An 18,245-nucleotide genomic window follows, 5' to 3' on the forward strand; every position below is an offset into this window, starting at 1 on the left:
CAGGAAGACACCCTAGACACCGATCCAGATACAGAACAGGACAACGACAATGGCAGGAAGACGCAGCCAGAAAAGTGAGGAAAAGCAGACGAATCTGACCGGGAGAAGGAACGAGACAAGGAATGAGAACAGCCTCCTTCATCCCCGTCAGACTGTCCAGGCTGACTCCAGTGGTTCTGCGGGGTGGACACTGCGGTTAAGAAAGAGCAGTGATTCGCAGGTGCTATTTTTGACACCACACTGTTCAGCTCCTCTCTGCTCTGCTCAGTCCAGGGCTTTGCAGGAAAGAGGCTGGTGTAGAGACACTGTGTTCACAGCGGGCACACAGGCTGGGGAGCAGGCAGCCACATGATGAACTGAGACCCATGACTGAGAACACAGGGCTCCGGGCGGGGAGCCCAAAAAAGACTTCTGAGAACGTGCTATGGAAAGGGCTTTTCCAGAAAAGGGTGTTTGAAGTGCTGCTGTTGGTTAGGTCATCTCTTAGCCAGAAACCGTGTGAAGGTGTTACTCAAACAATCTTGGAAACGCTTTTATAATTTGTTCACAAAGCTTTACAAAGAGAGGAAGAGGCAACCTCTAACACATGTTGATGAGTTTACGTTAGTCTGCCCTTAGAGAAGATGGAAATTTTCTAACCATACCTCAGCAAAAACCTTTGCACAATTGGTGAATGAAAGTGAATTAATAAGCATCATGACTTAATGGGACCAGCAGTGCCCTTTCTCTCTCGAGAGGTTGTAAGCCAGCCTTTATCCAGCCACGACAGTGCATTCAAACCAACCATCAAACTAGGCTAAACTGGGAAACTGACATCTGAATGACTGTACTGCAGTCTTAAAACAATATTTTAAATGAACTGTTCATGGTTCTACTTAGAAACACTAGAAGTCATCTTTTTAATCATCAATACTTTTTAACTATTTTGTTTCACCTCATTTAAACTTTATTTTATAATAAAATTGAGTCATGTTTGAAATTTTTAAGTAAATATATACATGGGGTATAAATTCAAATGCTTTGCTAGTAAGGGCTTACAACCAAGACAGTTGGCTGATTATTCACTTTAGAGATATGAAGGCAGTTATCGATGAATCCTAGATAAGAACACTCTTTTTCATCTTTGTTGTCAGTTTCGAATTCAGACCCCATTGCAGCAGCATTCCTCTGCCCGGCGTCCACATGCAGGGGGACAGGGGAGCTCCCCCTGGTTTTTACTTACGATGGATAAATTAAGGCCCCTGGGGGCCCCACGTCTCAGGAGGAACCTGGGTTGGTCTCCTGACAATACAGATCACCCTTCTGGAAAGTGAGGCAGAACTTTCCTTGCCTTGAAACTTGATGCCATCAGAAACAGATTCCCAAAACCCACTGAAATCAAAGCTGGGCGGTGTTGACTGTGAGGCTGTCAGGAGACTGGGGATCTACCGATCCTGCAGCTGAGCCATTAGAGGGTTTTTGAACCCCTCTTCTCTTCGGCTTTTTCCTCGATAAAATGAGGTGGAAGGTGGTTTTCTAGTATGAAGTAGAAATAGAAGGTTCCCTCTGGCTTTCCCAATCCAAGATTATTTTGAGCTATTCCAAACCCTTAAAGCAGTTTCAGTTTAAGATAATGTGGCTTGTACATTATTTTCCCACATAGGAAGCTTCCTGATCTTAATTTGTAGATTGTCTGGTAACACTTGACAGAAGGAAGCAGATGAAGGGAGGGGAGGTCCTGGACGCCAGTGTTGCACCATCAGTGGCAAAGTCCAGGTCAGTCTTCGAGTCCGAACTCTATGGATCACTAATCATACATACTTAGCTGGAGGGCCTCTGTAAAGTGACTCACTCATGCATGCTTAGGCAGGTGCCAAAGTTAATTGTGGTGGCTGTTCTATGCCAGCTTGGGTAAACCAGGACTACCTTTCCCCAGGTCCCCTTCCTTGGTGGTCTTAAATTAGAATCGGCTCAAAGACATCCTTGTGCAATTTTTGGAAGGCAAAGCGAAGCAAGGGCCATCTTTCTCTGAAGGTCAGCAGTCAAATGTGGTGACAGACACGAGGCACCTAGCAGGTCCCAACTCATCCTCATTCTCCTCTGCTCCACCTCCAGCTCTTCTTCTCAAGTTCTGACCTTGACTGTTGACTTAGGGTGGCTCCAGCCCACCAGCAGACACCTGGCTGTAGACGCAGAGGTGGTCACCACAGAACACCGAGGCCCACGTGCCACCTGCCCAGGCCCACCTCAGCACCCGCATGTGTCCTGCTTCTCGGAGGGACCGACGGGGGTTTCTCTTGACCCGCACACCTCCCCCTGCACCATCCCCTGTCCTCTCCTCACACAGCAGTGCCTGCTTTCATCCCTGGAACAAACCCTGTACCCACAGCACTCAGAGAGACCCTTCTCCCCGGATTCACCCGCCCACCAAGCACAAACCCCCAACTGGACACTGTTCTGTCTCCTTGCAGCTCCACCGAGGATCCCACACTGAGTGCTCTGCACAGGCGTTTTTATACGTGTCCTATGTTACAGTGAGCTTCCTGGGGGCTCACAGTGTCTTCAGTCCCAGAGGGCAGAAAGACAGTCTTCAAGTGCACATGTGTGTAGAGTTGTGCGTCACAGGAAAACATAACACAAAACCTTGGTTTAAAATCTTGCCTCTATGAATTCTCACAGTGAGGAGAACTATGACTTTATCTGTCCCCGGCTAAGTCACAGGCTGACTGTCCAACCTGTCATCACAGGCCTGAGTCAACCATTCTCTCCCCACCATGAGATCTCAGGACAGCACTCGCTGGCACGTGACACATGCAGCTGGTCTCATCAGCCCTACCACGCACACCGTGCAGAGAGGCGGCAACGTCACAAGCATGTGGGTAGCAACACTAGCAACACTAGCAACACGAGATGCCGGTCCCTCAGAGGCCTCGCCGCCAGCTAGTCAGTCACACACACTGACCCACAGGTGATCGGGGGGCAGTCCTTCGCTCCTGGGCTAAAAATCAAAAACCCAAAGTTAAAGAAACACCAAACACTGTAAAGTGTGGACATGATTTATTGCTTGCTTGTTTCTAATTTAATGCAGAGTCGATGTTTTTGAGTAACGGTAACAAGATGTCCAAAACTCAACGTTTTTAAACATTCAAACAGTAAAATATGTGGAAGGAAGCCCTCAAATGTGAGCTCCTCTAAGTTACAGCAGGTGGAACAACTCAGGGCAAAGGTTACTGGCTGTCACCTAGTTCACAAAAGGAACTGCTCTCCTCTGGTTTGGGGAACAGGCAAGGGTCCGCAGTGTGAACCAACTGCACAGGCACCAGGGGCAGCACGTTGGCCTCCCTTGGAAATGTCTGGGGAGTCTTTCTAAAAAGTCCAAGTGTGAAAATGCTTCCATTCACCTCAGGCTTCAAAGAGATGCCCTCCGCTGAGAGTCAAGAGACCTCTCGTGGAGGAGACGTGGCTGAGATGATGCGGTGACGATCAGAAGTGGTTCTGCCGTCAGTGAAGTGAACCTGTCCACACAGCCCCCCTCACGCCACTGCCCGTTCAAGGAGCATAGGGATGAGCCTTGCACAGCGACCAGATGACACCAGGGCCACTGTGAGGGGCCTTTTGCCAGCTGAAGGCACAGGGTCCTCGTCATCCTGAGGGAAGGGGTCGTAGGGGTGTGAGTTACATTCAAAATGCACATCCTACCTCGAAAAACTGCTTTCAGCTGCCATACATTTGACTGCAATTTCAGGCTGAAAGTCTGAAGACTTTGAAATGCCCTGATGTGCTCGGCAACTTCAGCAGGAAATCAGAGACCCAAGGGGTGCAGACGCAGGGGGACACAGGGCTGCACTACATCCTACAGCAGCAGAACACATGACTCTGCAAGGTGGGCGTCAGACACCACAGAGACTGCAGCTGTGGGTGGCATGCTCAGCCTCCCCTGGCAGGGTCTGAAAACAGATGATTTTCCATGAAACATTTATCTACAATGACTTTGATCAGTACTTGCAGGCCAAGGAAAAAAATGTATCAAAACTATTCTTAAAAGACAAACTTCATTAAGTACCAAGCACAGTGATCAAATTTCAGATGTCAAATTCGATTTTTCCTAACAGTCATCTGAGGCTTCCACAAGAATGGTCAAGGGCCAACTGCGCTCCCACCAGTGATGCTGGTGTAAGTCACACAAACCCCCTTTGGAAGAATGACGGACCCACATCTTTGCCAGAAGAATCATCTCCAGCCTCTCTGGCTTTTGAAATTCCACCGTATTATGAATGCTCTTTATAAACACAGTGATCCCGAGAAAGGAAACAACAAAGGAACATAAAGGTGCATTTATTGGTGTCCATGCCATCTAAATCTACCGAGTACAGGAATCAGGACTGGAGAAGGGACGAATCAGAACCTAAACAACAACAAGAATACCGGGGCGTTCGCCCAGGTGCCGCAAGTCTCAGCCCAGAAGACTCTGGATGCCGGCAAGCCAGCGTCCTCCCTGAGAAGCATGCGCCACGCTCCGCTCTCTCCCTCCAGCGTCTTCCGTCCGTCTCTCTCAGTTAAGGCCTGGACAGTGTTTGGGTGGCGGCCACGTCTCCCACGGAGCTGGGCGATGACGGTCAGTCGCCCACGGGCTCGGGCGGTGCGTGCTCAGGCTCCGGGCTGCTCAGCTCCGCCATCTGCCCCTGGAGCTGCGCCACCGTCTGCAGCAGGGCCGACCGCTCCAGCTCTAAGGCCAGGGTGGCCTGCTTCAGCTTGCTCTCACTGGTCAGGAGCCTCTCAATGGTGGCTTCGAGGCTTTGGATCCTCCCATTCGCCACCTGGAGAAGAACAGAAGAAATGAGAATGTTAACTGCCCAGGGAGACACGGGAGAGCTGGACCCCGCACGCCGTGCCGTCCAGCCCGGGGGCTTGGAGCCATATTTCAGCAGCCGCATCTCTCTGAGTTCACCATCACTTCGGCCCCAGGGGAAGACCACCTCTCCCAGGTCCCCTCTGGGGGAGGCTGGGCTACCCTGAGACCTTCCAGCAGTGGCTGCTGTGGAGGCTGCATGTGGAGACAGCAGCTTCACAAAGCAGAGGGAGCCCAACCCCCAAGTCACCCACCATGGGGGGGACAGCTCTGATATGGCCAAATAATGCCTCGTGGAGAAGAGGTGGCGCTGCGGGGACAAAAAGACTTCTGTGGTGGGAAGCCACAGAGATGCAGAGTCATTTATCACTGCAGCACGGTCTGGCCCATTCTGACAAATACTTGACGTGTACAAACTGACATCAAAATGGTTTCTACGTGAAGGCCCAAGTAGTAACAGCTCTCTAGTCTTTACCTGCCCTGCAGTGACAAGACATCACCCGTCAAGGACACAGGCATTTCCCCCAGGACGTGTGTGTGGAGCGCTCAGCTGGCCTGGCTCTGCTGAGAAGTCCCTGCTCACAGCCTCACTGACCAGACACGAGCAGTGTCCTCGTGCCCACCCATCTGCATCCTAAGCACACAATCAGGGTGAGGCAGAACCTCCAGGTGCTTCTCCCTAGTAACCAACCCTCCTTTCTCTAATCCCCCGGGGCCGGCTCCCCAGGCACAAGTGGGCTGGCTCTGGCGACACAGACAACCACCAGCCCCGGCCTCCACGGGCTGCTGTCCCAGGGCGCCCCCGCCTGTCCCGGCCTCTGCGCACTGCTGTCCCCGGGCCCCCCGGCCTGTCCCAGCTCACAGCTGTGTTCCTGGGCGCACAGGTCACGGGGTCAGTGAGGCACCGCGCGGCGCCTTCAACCCTCCAGCCCTACACATCCCTGTTGATTTCAGGTGGGAAATGGTACATATTTTGTCTTGTTTTCAAAACAAGGGAAACAGTTTTTTGAACAAGGTAACGCTTGTGCCAGACAGACAATTCATGACTCAAAGCGTAGCTCCGGCTGTGACATAAACACTCAAAATAGAAAGAAAAAGGGGCTGAGAGCCTGTCTCAATCCTACCCGTGGGCGGGTCCCACCTCACCCCCACAAAGGGCTGCCCCACTGAAGTCCACAGCACTCCCCGCAGGACCTCCTGGCTTAGCAGGGAGCTGATGTGCACGGTCATTTACTGTTCTGCTTCAATGCCTGGTCTCTCCTCACGAGAATGCAGCTCTCATGGGAGCAAGCATGCCTCAACATGCACAGGGGTCTGGGCTCCCCCAGCACCTTGCTCGTGCACTCAATGCCTGGTAGCTGCCTGCCATGGAAAATGCATGTCCCTTACCGTCCAGCACCGCTAGGCATGTCTATGCAATCGTCTCATGCATGCTGCTGGACAAAGGAGGCTGGACAGTGTGGTCTCCAGCTGCCAGACACCATCCTTAGGTGTTTAACAAGAAAATAAATGGGACTTTGGTAGGTCCAACAACTGTATGAATGGAACAAAGCCAGGAAACTGGTCCATTTTGATGCTCTGGGGGAAAAAACCAAAGATTTAGGTTTGAAAATTAAACATTGCACTCAACACCTATCCTGGGACCCTGAAAACTGTTTTAAAAAAAAAAAGTGAAAAGAGGTGTGAGTCTGACAGAACTTACGCAGTCTGGCTGAAAGACAGTAAGTCCACGTGACTCTAAGGGTAATGGGAAAACTACATTCAGGCGCCCACAAACTGACACACCCCAAGAGCCCTTGGTCAACACTCCAAAGAGAACATCTGTTATCGCCAAGGACAGCCTGACGCCTGCCTTGAGGGCTGCAGATATCTGAGCAGCTTTTCACAACTCCCTGTCTTCACAAAAGGGGCGCAGTATCACAAAAGCAGCACGAAATTCCTTCCCTTCCTCATCACCAGAAGACCCACACGGGTATTAGCCCAATAAAACAAACCTTTTATTTGAGTGCTATCTTAATGAGACAAATGCTTCCAATGCAGATCTGAGCTTTGCCAGGAATGTTTTCAGCATGCTACAGTTCAGGGGCCAACTGTCTGGAAGGCATTTTAAATGACCACCTGTACTGCAGACCCTTACAGGCAGACCAGCTCTTCATCCCCTGGCCTCCCTTTCAGGTTACAGCCATTCCATCCTGGAGAGACTGCATCCAGGCAGCCACAAAGACATATTCTCAGCTAGGACATCTCAGTCTGAGAGGGGAAAGCAACTAACTTTCAGAACGTGACTGGTAATCAGGACCGAGTAGGGAAAGCCTTTCCTTTGTTCCTCTACAGTAAATGTCGACTAGGTTCCACTCGGGTAAACCCCTGCCGGGAGGAGTACACTTTAAACAAGGGCTGATTTAAACTCCCAAATGCTGGCCTCTCTCCCATCACTGCCAAGCCTGTGTCTGCAAAGCAGCAACTTTCCACGGAGAAAAGTAAAGAGGCCTAGACCAGGATGGAAAGCTTATTCTAAAGACAGTCCAGGAACACCACAGAATACATATTTTGGGGGAAAAAAACAAATTTTTCTCTGCAGCAGCTCAAATATAATTTTTAACACCCCACCAGAAATAATTCCTCACCAGTAACAGCATTACCACCCATTTATGACATTTAAAAAGTAGGCTGTGCGCTTACTTTACCCCATCTGACAGGTAAAGAAGCTGTGCTGAGCAGTTAGGTATCTCTCTGTCCTTGTCTCACACTCGAGGGACAGAACAGAGCAGGTCAGCAGTCTGCCCGGGGGGCGGCGTGGGCAACACGCACCCGACAACATCCAGGTCTCCACCTCGCCCTTCTGCGTGCGCGGTCTGGGTCTTTCTACTGGATGTCCTCACCCACGTTTATCCATGTTAAAACGGAAGCTGCTAGAGGGGGGGCTGTGTCCTTCATTAACCAAATCTTTGTATTTGCACCAGGGACTCTGGTTTATTTTATTAGGTAGATTCTGTGGCACTTTCCTCACTTGGCATCACTGTGGATCTAGCCGGTTTCGCTCATGAAAGCTCATGCTTCTGATTCTCTCGTCATCACTCAAAGCACAGCTGCTGGCGTTTGGCTAACAGCACTGCAGCACCCAGTTCACCTCTGGGTCTGTCTCCTGAAGGGCTCAGTGCAGAAACGGCTACTCAGGAAGTTCCAGGAGCGTCTGACCTCGGCAAGGGATAATCTGTCTGCTTCCTAATAAAAAGGAACAATTCTCCTAGGCTACCTTTGATCCCCACTGCAAACAAGCCAGGAGAGAACGGTCATGGGAAAACCTGGCCCGCAGGGCCTCTGGTGAGTTAATGAACCACCACACACTCTCGGGTCAGGAGGTGGCCTCACAAACACACTCTACCTGCAGTTGTTCCAGGAGGTCAAGGTTCTGTTTGCGTAAGCTGCTGTTGGTTTTCTCTAATTTATCCATTCTTTGGTTGTCACTGAGAGGAGAGGAATCGATGAGTTCTTCTTGAAGCACATGGTACTCAACTTCGTAAGCTTGTAGCTGTTTTGAGATGTCCATCTCAAACACCTGTTATGTACAGAAGAGTCATCAGGCACTGAGGATGAGAAAAGTCTCTCTCTCGCTCTCTCTCACACACACACAGACACACGCACACAGAGCCATGTCAACGGGCATCCAACCAAGCACCTGATGCCGCCTGATACTGACTACCGACAAACAAGGAAAGCTCCTGAACTGAGAAGGTGGTAACTTCACTTGGGAAGAGAGGATATAAGTATTTAAAAATAAGCCCAAGGTAATAGTAAGTGTGGGTCTCTAGCACTCATATTCCAAAAGCCAAAACCTTATTTTTTAAAAGGTTTACAACAATTTATTTTAAATTCTTGTTTCAGTACTTACACAGCCATTTTCTCTAAAAATTCTATTAGGTTAGATCAGCAACAATGGGGTCAGAGAGAGAAGAGAACAGAGAATCACAGCCCTATCTGCCCAGTCACTAGGTCAAAGTTTAATTACAGTTCAGCTGGGTTTTCAGAGTTACAAAACAGCTAAGTAATGGAACTGTTTACTGAACAACCCTCCTCTGCACATAAGATATGCAGAAATGAGCCAAAACCCAAATGTCACCCACACAGATGAGTGAATATGAAACAATGCCTGAGTTGCCTTCCTTCCCATAATAGTAACAGTGATGAAAAAACCACTCGTGTGAAAAACAACCCCGAAGTGCACAAGTGAGTGAGCTGTTCATGTTTGAACTTTCTCCCGGTGAGTAAGCTTGATGGAGGCAGGGCCAAAGAGGGGGTCAGAATTCTGCTGCCGCCCCAGGTATGAAGCCCCAGTGTGAACCTGAGAATTTAATCACCATATTAAAAATGCCAGCATGATCAGAACACACATTTGGAGAATGAAATTGGTCTTTATAAGAGCAGAAACTGACTCTTCACTGCATTTCCCTAAGAAACTCCAACGGAGTTAAAAAAAATCAATGAAAACCTCATTTCCCTTGATAGCATCCCATTAGCATTCAAACACTGGCGAGTCCTATCTTCCCTGAAATCAACTTTCAAAAACCATGTTTACTTTCTCACCATTCCCAGTAATCTTATTTTCTCTTCCTTAAGATTAATTTTTCAGCTTCCTGATTTTCAATTTAATTCAATGGCTAATACTAATTAGGCACAAAAGTCATTCTAGGCTGAAAAACTAATTATACATATTGTATCTGTGGGCGTGTGTGCACGCGCGCAGTCGGCTGTACTGATGTGACCCTCTGCTGTCCCTCAGAGGACCACGAGATCAGCAGGGATTATCTATTCCACAGTCAAGAAAACTGACTCAGAAGATTTGAGTCAGTCCTCCAGCGGAGCTGGGCTGGCGACTCCTTGAATGACCTTGAGCAAGTTACTTGCCCTCTCCTGGCCTCAGTTTCTGGCCTCCAACATGAGGGTGATAACCAGGCCTCCCAGCACCGCTGTGGGAATTGTGAGACACATGCCTGGCAGCCAGTTGAGCTGGTGCCCACTTGGCTTCCACACGCTTGTCGCAAAATCTCTCACACTCAGCCTTGTGCTGCAGCAAAATCACAAGGGGTGCCACATCATGGAACTTCTGAACAGTTCAAACAGAGCCAAAACCGCACACAATAAAACTGAGATTGCTGTGGCATGGGTGTGTAATTACAAATATGGTGCAGAATAAATGTCATTTACACAACTTTCCTTCTTCCACAGAGATTTTTAAATGAGCTCCCAACCTGGAAAACCTGGGAACGGAACCTCTGGCCTTTGATGCAGAGTGACGCACAGCTAAGGTTAATGGCTCTCAGCTGTGCACAAGGCAGAGCGCTCTTTCAGGCTTCCATTAATCCCTAGGAACCATCCCAGGTCATAATCATCTCTGCTTAATTGCATCATTATCTCCTGGCTGCCAAAACACTTGGAGCCCTTGATTTTGCAGTTGTGCCTGGGAATTTACGCCTGACTATGGCAGTGTGTGGCTGCTGGTGACAGGAGAGCCCTGGTCCTCGAACAACGCTTTTTCACGTTGCTGTACCTTCTTATAACCGTAACTATAAAAGGCTTCATGGTATTCTACCAACTCGACGAATTAACAACCGTGTTAATCCATTCATCATGTGTTGGGTATCCAGTTACTTGCAAGTTTTTGTTGTCATAAAAGACAACTCTCAGCATCCTCATATGTATGGCTTTTCCCATATTTTGGATTATTTCCTAAGCATATATTCCAAGAAATGGGATTACTGAGGCAAAGGGTATGAATACTGGCCAGTGAAATACATTACCAAATTGCTCCCCAAATGGGAATAATCAACATACAATGTCATTAGCAGCATAAGAATGTGCCAGATACAGTATATCCATTTCTGTTCTTGGCCCCTCTGCTCTTCAGCGTTTCTCTGCTGTCTGCGGACACTCTGTAGCGAGGCCATTTACCCTGCCAGCTGCAGAACTAGTCACATGCTTTCCGCCCGGCACCCGAACCCCCGAGCCTGGCGGTCTTGGTAGCGTACCAAGGGCTGCATGCAGTCCTCCCATGTCGGAAATAAGGGCGCAGTGTCTGCAGTGAACTTAAAGACAATAATAAACCCAACCAAAAGGTGATCTGCTTTTTATTATCCCCACATGCCAGCACTTCTAAGCAATGCCAGTGGTAACATACTCCTCCCTGCGTACCCCACCCTCTGTACGGCACTGACTGGCCTTTTAGAAAACTAATTCTCAACAGCGCAAGCCGTCCAAGCACGAGGGCTCCTCCCACAGCAGAAGGGGCAGCCTGGCCACTGGGACTGCAGAGAGCGTCTTCTATACAAAGAGACTTTGTGAAGATCCTGGCTTCTCTCCTACAAGCTCAGCTAGAGCAGAGAATCGCCTGGTGTGTTCACTCCGGAGTGGCCACGGCACAGCCTTCTGATGCTCCCCGCATGTGGATCCCCTGGGGCTCTCACTGAAAACGCGGGTTCTGACTCAGCAGGTCTGGGGAAGGGCCCTGATTCTGCAGAAGTTCCTACACGTTAAGATGGCGGTGCTGGTCTGGGGCCCGACTTTGAACACGGCCCAAAGGATGCTGGCAGTAGGCTGCTCGCCCTGCCTCCCAAGCCCCTCCACCTGTTCTCCTCCCCACATGGAACTGGGGCTGCACAGGCAACAGCACTTGCTGCTCCGAGACCTCGACCTGGACCCCCCCTTCTCTTCCCTTCGGTTTATTCCCCGGGCTTCCCCCCTTCTTCTGAGGGGATTTTTATGGCTTGCATCCAACTGACAGTTAAGCCACACTGAGGAGCTACCACAGAGCCTTCAGACCCTGCCTCTGCATCCTGGGCTCTGGCAGGTCTGGACCTGCCCACCCCCTGTCCCGCCGACGGCTGCTCCTGCCCATCTGTGCCGGGCGGGAGCGCCAGGGCCCTGCCCTTGGTTACTCTCTCCCAGCGGGATGTGGACTGTGCCCAGCCGCTCAGGCTGAGGCCTCCACAGAGGGGCATTTAACGAGATGGGGCCGTGGCTATCACAAAGTCCCACCCTGACTGTGCCCCTCCACATACAGAACACACTCGGCCGTGCGCAGGGAAAGCAGCTACCACACCCACCCTGGGGACGCCAAGATTCCAGCCTGAGGGCTCCCCAAGGCTGCAGAGAAATCGCACTGCACCTCAGGCCTCATCTCTGAGAAGAACTTGAGACCAGCGCACCCTCTGCAGGGAGGGGAGGGGAGAGGAGAGGAGGCAGCCAGAAGGCAGAAAGCCAGCCCTCAGAGGTCAAGTTCCAGATGGAACACGTGGGAGGGAAGGAGGGAGGGCAGAGAGCTGCCTGCCGTTATGTCTTGTTTCCCATTGGGACTTGTGGCAGGATGAAGACCTAGACCTCAAGATGGAGATCTGTGTTCCCCACACTCCACTTCCAATGCCCTCGCCTCCCCGGAAAAAACTGCACCCCGCGGGGCACCCAGAACTCTCGCTCCTGTGCCTTGGTGTGTCCGGTGAAGTGCGGAGGGAGCCGCGTGACTACAGCCCTGGACCAAGGCTGTCCCACTGTGTGCTGTCAATAAAGCCGCACTGCAGCACGGTCACTGCATTCCGACACACACCGGTCACTGCATTCCGACACACACCGGCTGTGGTTGCCTTCAGGCTGCAGGTGACCTTATGTGTCCTTACGGCCCTCACAGCCTAAAACGCTTCCTCTCCGACCCCTGCAGAAAGGTGTGGCCACCCCACCTTCTCAGCACACTCTTCAGGCCCCGCCCAACTCAACCCACAACTGCTGCCAGCCCTGCTCCCTACACACTCCCTGCACGGCCCGGCACCGCCTGCACGAGCACTGCTGGAGCTCACACCACACTTGAAATTACTGGGTCACACTCATTTCCTGCACAGGATGGGCTTCGGTGTCCAAGGGCACAGCACACTCTTGGCTCTGTCCCTCTGCACAAGGTGCTGGGGATGTCGCTCCCTCTGAGCCCAGGGCCCCATCTATACAAATGGGGATAATGATGCCATGCACCATGCCCCAGGGGTGTTAAGGAACCAGCGGAGTAAAGGATGCCAGGTTCCAAACAGAAGCCATTCAGGGACACACACAAAACTGTCCTCTCTCCACACTGTGTCTCTTTCTATACTTCCAACATGTGAAGGCAGACTTGTAGCCTCAGTAAGTATCCTTTACAGAAAAGGGGAGGGAAACAGAATTTTTTTTTTTCTGTGCTCAACATCCAGGAGGTAAACAACATCAGGGAGGCTGCCTGCCGTAGAGCCAGGCCCCAGGCTCCAGGTCAGGGCACTCACTGGCGTGGAGTGCAGCTTAGGGAACCAAGGCTCGGGCGTCTGCCCCTGCAGCCAAAACACGGAAGTGCACGCAATGAAAGCTCAAAAAGGGAGTAAATGCATGTAATATTCGAAAGTAAAGAAGTAAAGGGTGGAGAATTCAGTCTCGGAATACGGGTAAAATACAGCAAGCCGATGAACACCACCCTGCGGCACATGGTGGGGCAGAGCAGCCGCTGGGCGTCTGAAGGTCTGAGAGGGCCCGAGTCTGCAACCCCACCTTTCTACTTCGCAGAGGCGTGGCTGCGGGAAGCTAATTAACCGCTCAGCCCTAGGTTGCTAGTGGGTTAAAGCCACCGGCCCTCTCAGGAACACAGTCATGATCAAATGAGACCGCGTGCGTATGTGCAGATCCACACGGAACCCGGCAAAGAGCAGGGCCTCAACAAGCCGGAGCTATTCACACGGAGAGAGGCACCAGGGAAGGAACAAAGGGGACGGGGCAGAGAGGAGAGAGCTGCTCCCTCACACAGGCACATGGGAGTGGCACCCCGGGGGACCCTCTCCCCTTTCCAGGCCAGACTTGCCTCCTTCTCGGGGCTCAGCACCTAAGAAAGGGCAGCAGACAAAACCACAAATGCTGCAACTGGCCGCAACCCACCACTCTTGGACTGTCAGAAATCCTAAGGAGGACTTTTTAAAACATAGTTTTATCCCACAACTTGTTTTTACCTAATTGCTCTATATTTGGAGCAGGTGAGGTTAGTTCTAGGCTTCTGAGGCCCGACGCAGAGATCTCTTTCCGAGCACCCAGCCACCCGGCCTCTGCACACTTCCAAAGGTGACCTCACCTTCTGCACAGCAGCTCAGTCCTGCACGGTCAGCAATCATTACAGAGTCAAAATGCTCCCACTCCTAGCCCAGACCACTGGTCTAGCTGCAATGACCAGCTCACTTCGCCCACAACCCCTCACATTTCAGAGTGATGGTTCTACTGAACACAGAAACCAGAGGTGCTGAGACCACAGATGTGGAACTGAAGTCTATTAAAAACACACACACATCATGGAACAAACCTATAGAATATACTCATCACAACTCTGTATCAATAAGTTATTTTTAGAAAATTCCAGTTAAAACCATTCAGCACAAATATCTTAGCACTCATTTTACAAAAGCCTACGTTGAATAAAAATGTATGTATTTCAGAAGAACAAATGACGAGGGGTGTAGACTTAACTGTAAGAAAGTACTGACGGTTTGTGCGGGCTACCACATGCACACACTCACAGCACACGCACACTCGGACACACATTTAATCACGGAACACGTAACTGCGACGTGCCTCCCGCACACTGAGCAATGCTGCTCAGGACACTGAGTGGTAAGAAACAGCTCCCACTCAAAGGAAAGAGAAACTCAGCTCTGCACATCCAGGATTGCTGGAGCGTTCAGAGGGTCCGGGCTGAGTCATACCTGACTGATGGTCTTTTCCATCTGCACCAAGCCCAGGTTGGGGAGCGTGCTTTTAATAAAGTCAACTATGGTTTCTAGGTTTTCGTGCTGCAGAATCAAGGGCTTATGGCTTCCCAACAGACTTAAAGCCACTTTAAATATGACCTCTGATCCCTGAAGAAAGATCATATCTGCAGAAACACAGAAAATCAGAAAGTTAAACCAAGACCAGTTTACAGTCCATTTCCCTTCCCAGATGTTGAGGAGCAGGACAGTGGGACACGCAACCCCGAAGTGCAAGATGCTGATATGTCAGATACAGCTGTCAAGGTGATGCTGTAAATAATAAATGTATATATATATTTACACCAACATATTGCTGAGATTTGTCACAGTTTCAGATAAATCTTTTTCTGCTCCAAAAAAAAAATTAAATTTAAAAATACTTCAAAAGTTGAATTGTGGAAAAGAAAACTTTTTATTAAGTCTATTTTTCCAGGAATTCTCTGGATTTCCAAGGAGTTTATTGCTAAAACATATGTTTTCATGAGTAAAACAAAGATTTTAACAAATACTCCATCTTAATTTTTGATGCTGTTAAGGTGAAAAAAAAATGCCTCTCTTTCCTCTGCTTTGAAATAAGGGGTTGAATTAAAAGATCTCTAAAAACTGTAATAAGCCTGCAACCATTGCAAAAGTACATTATTAAATACTTACAAGTATACTGAATTTCAGCACAATAATGGAATAAAAAACATTGTTCCCTCTGAAGAATTCAAAGAACTTTGTCAGTATTTTCTAGTTCACACCATACTTTTCTCTTAGAACGGTTGGCAAATGTTAACAATCCCCAGCCCGACTGTGCACAGGGAGAGGGAGGGCATGTGGCCCAGTAGCCAGCCCAGCCCTGGCCCCCTTCCTCAGGGCTGAAGCCATCCGAAGACTCCAATGTCCTGGGGTCCACAGCACCAGTAACTAATCGTTGGGTGACTGAATCCTGGAAAGTTACCCAACAACTGGAACAATAATGTAAGAAAAAATATAATTTTAAAAGATGAGAGAATAAGTCTAATTAGAGGCAACTGTCAATATTTTTCTTAATTTTTTTTTTTTTTTTTTTTTTTTGGCTGCAGGAGCATGAAAGAGTCAAAGAAGCTGCAAAGTGGAATTTGCAAGTCAAGGAAGACAAAAGCAGGTGAGAAGAACCCCCGGCGTGTGCCTCCCTGGGTGGTTTAGGGGGTGACATGTCAAAGCCATTAAGAAACAAGCCACTGAGTGAAGGCCGGATGCTGCTGTGCAGACAGGAGAGGTGTCCCAGGGTGGTTTGCGGACGGTACTCAGGAGAGACCCAGGCGCTAGCTGGTGGGTTAGCCCTGGAGACGTCACGTGAGCAGATGTGATGCTAGCCTGGGTGCAGCCCTGAGAGCAGCCGCCCTTACAGAGCCCAGGCCACTGTTCCCACAACTTCAAACAGATCCTGGCTCAGGGCAGCCCTGGGAAACCAGAAAGGACAGATGCTGCCTCCTCCTTAGGTATGGCTATGGGTGCGGGGGAGATAAACCGATCCTATCTGTGAAATTTGAGCTTCTTGAGGGAAGCAGGACATGTATCCAGGCAGTGCTGTGGAAGACGACTCCTGTGAAACATCTGATACAGAAAAGACACAGTCTACCCATGTAACTCACCCCTGTAGGAGCATAAAGATCTAAACAGCTCTATAATGCACACATTTTTAAATAGAAATGATGTTTCCAAAAACAAAACAAAATTTGAAGTTTCTTTGGTTTAGACAGTAAAAATTCCTTTCAATATGTGAGTATTTGCAGCATAATAAAAATTGATGGCATCTATCAGAATAAATATCAAAACGCTGTGCAGGGATCCTGGGGAACGGACTGTACTACCAGGCTAATGATTTGCTATAGCTCAGACTCCGTGAGGCAAGTACCTTGCATTTGTACAGCCAATTAAAATAAACAGTAACTGGGAAATGTTCATGAGCATAATCAAATATGCAGTCCACATCCGCTGTCTCTTAAGATTAACAACTTGGGTTTTCTAAGTTTTATTCCTTTAGGATCTTAGTTTTTGTAACAAATCTACTTATGAGTAGAGTGCTTCCGTGATTCTAAACTTTTCTAAACTGTATGAATTAAAAACAAAGGGAATTTTGGAGAGGTGTTTTTTTTTTCCTTTAATTCTCTTTTTGGTATGTTAAAAAAAAATAAATAACTACCCCTGGGCATGTTTATTTCATTTGGGGCTGTCTGTATTTAATATAATTAAAAAGAAATGTTTCTTTCCTAACCCTATTCTCAAACTCCTTAAGAGCACTCTTCTTACTGCTGAGAAGTTTCTTTAATTTAACAAGCACTCACTGAGCATCTAATACATGCCAAGTGTTGTACTGAGCAATGGGGAGTAAGCCATGAACAAAGCACAACAAAGAAGCCGCAGAGACACCAACTACCGCTTTGGTCGAGTTATGCCCAGGATGTTACAAGAACAATTGGGAAGAAAATGCCCAACAAGGAAAGGTGGCTGCCGAACCTCGCCTTGAAGAACCAACAGAAACTCGCTGGGTAAGAAGCCAGGGAGTGATGCCCAGAGCAGAAGGAAAAGGTAGAAATGCAGAGAGGCCTGAAAGCACCACATCACACGCAGGAGCCTGAAAGAGTAGGTAAGGCAAGAGGCCAGGCCGTGTGGCAAAGCGTGGGGCCAGACCAAGAGGGGCTTTCTACACGGGCCAGGCCCCTCCGGCTGTCTCAGAGCACGTGTACCAGGGCCACCGAAGGCTTTCTCTTTCTCTTTTCTGAGTAGGTCAGCGCATTCCTTGGCAAGATGATGCAAATGAGACGCAGGTTATGGGTTTGAGCCTTGCAAGGGAGGGCTAGTTAGCTTTAGACAGGAAAAAGCCACTTTTTAAAAGCCACTAACAAGACCACGCTGATTCCCACCAGCAGGTGCCCTCGTACTGCTGCCAGCCACAGGATGCCTGGAAGCCACCCCAGGGGCCCATCCTTCTGAAGACAAGTAAGCCGCCCGACGGTTTGCATGAGCGAGGCTGGAAGAGCTCAGCTCCAGAAGCTTCTGTTAGACTGAGGGGGCCTCAAATAAGGATTTCCTTTGGGGACACAATGAAGGAATGTGACTGAAGGGTTGAAAGAAGGACTCCTCAAAGTTTTGCTGAGAGGAGGGGGCACCTACATTTATTTGATTGCACTTGGGGGCAATATCTATATCTCTTAAAGAGAATTAGCACCTTTTTCTTCCTCTGGAAATTTAAAAATTGATTAATTTTTAAGTAATAGGAAAGAAAAATGTTACCTATGAACCAACTGCTCCAACCCAATTATTGTCATTTTGTCCATCTCTCAATCCTTACACATTTATATACTGGAATTTTTTGGAAAAAACAATAATTTCCTTGGAAAAGTGAGTTAATTTCCTGCATTTGAAAATCACTGCATAGGGAAGTGAGCTGCTAAGCCTCCCAGTGGTGCGGCAGCCCTGCTCACAACCCTGTGGCCAACTTCCTTTCTTCTCTCCTTTTTCAAACCATGGAAACAGGCAAAGGGGTTTATCAGGCAGGAAGTAGAGGGAAACTTAAATTCAGCTGACTCCACCATTCTGCAAATTATTTGCTGAGAACATTGCAAATAACTACTTTGCTTTGAGACACTGCAGCA

The 18,245-nt window shown here is 49.1% G+C and overlaps 1 protein-coding gene across 3 annotated transcripts in view; it reads right to left on the minus strand.

Moving 5' to 3' along the window:
• Positions 1–4,298: 4,298 nt before the first annotated feature.
• TBC1D1 (TBC1 domain family member 1) overlaps positions 4,299–18,245 on the minus strand; it is a 181,187-nt gene continuing 167,240 nt past the window's right edge. For all 3 annotated transcript variants that reach the window (XM_015243989.3, XM_015243990.3, XM_072945268.1), the window contains 3 exons: positions 14,578–14,747; positions 8,214–8,387; positions 4,299–4,796 (listed from right to left, as the gene is read on the minus strand). In XM_015243989.3, the coding sequence (XP_015099475.1) occupies positions 4,596–4,796; positions 8,214–8,387; positions 14,578–14,747 (545 nt within the window). In that variant the 3' untranslated portion in view covers positions 4,299–4,595. The remainder of the gene's footprint in view (positions 4,797–8,213; positions 8,388–14,577; positions 14,748–18,245) is intronic.

Source organism: Vicugna pacos, chromosome 2 (assembly GCF_048564905.1).
Source record: "Vicugna pacos chromosome 2, VicPac4, whole genome shotgun sequence".
NCBI classification, from domain to species: Eukaryota; Metazoa; Chordata; class Mammalia; order Artiodactyla; family Camelidae; genus Vicugna; species Vicugna pacos.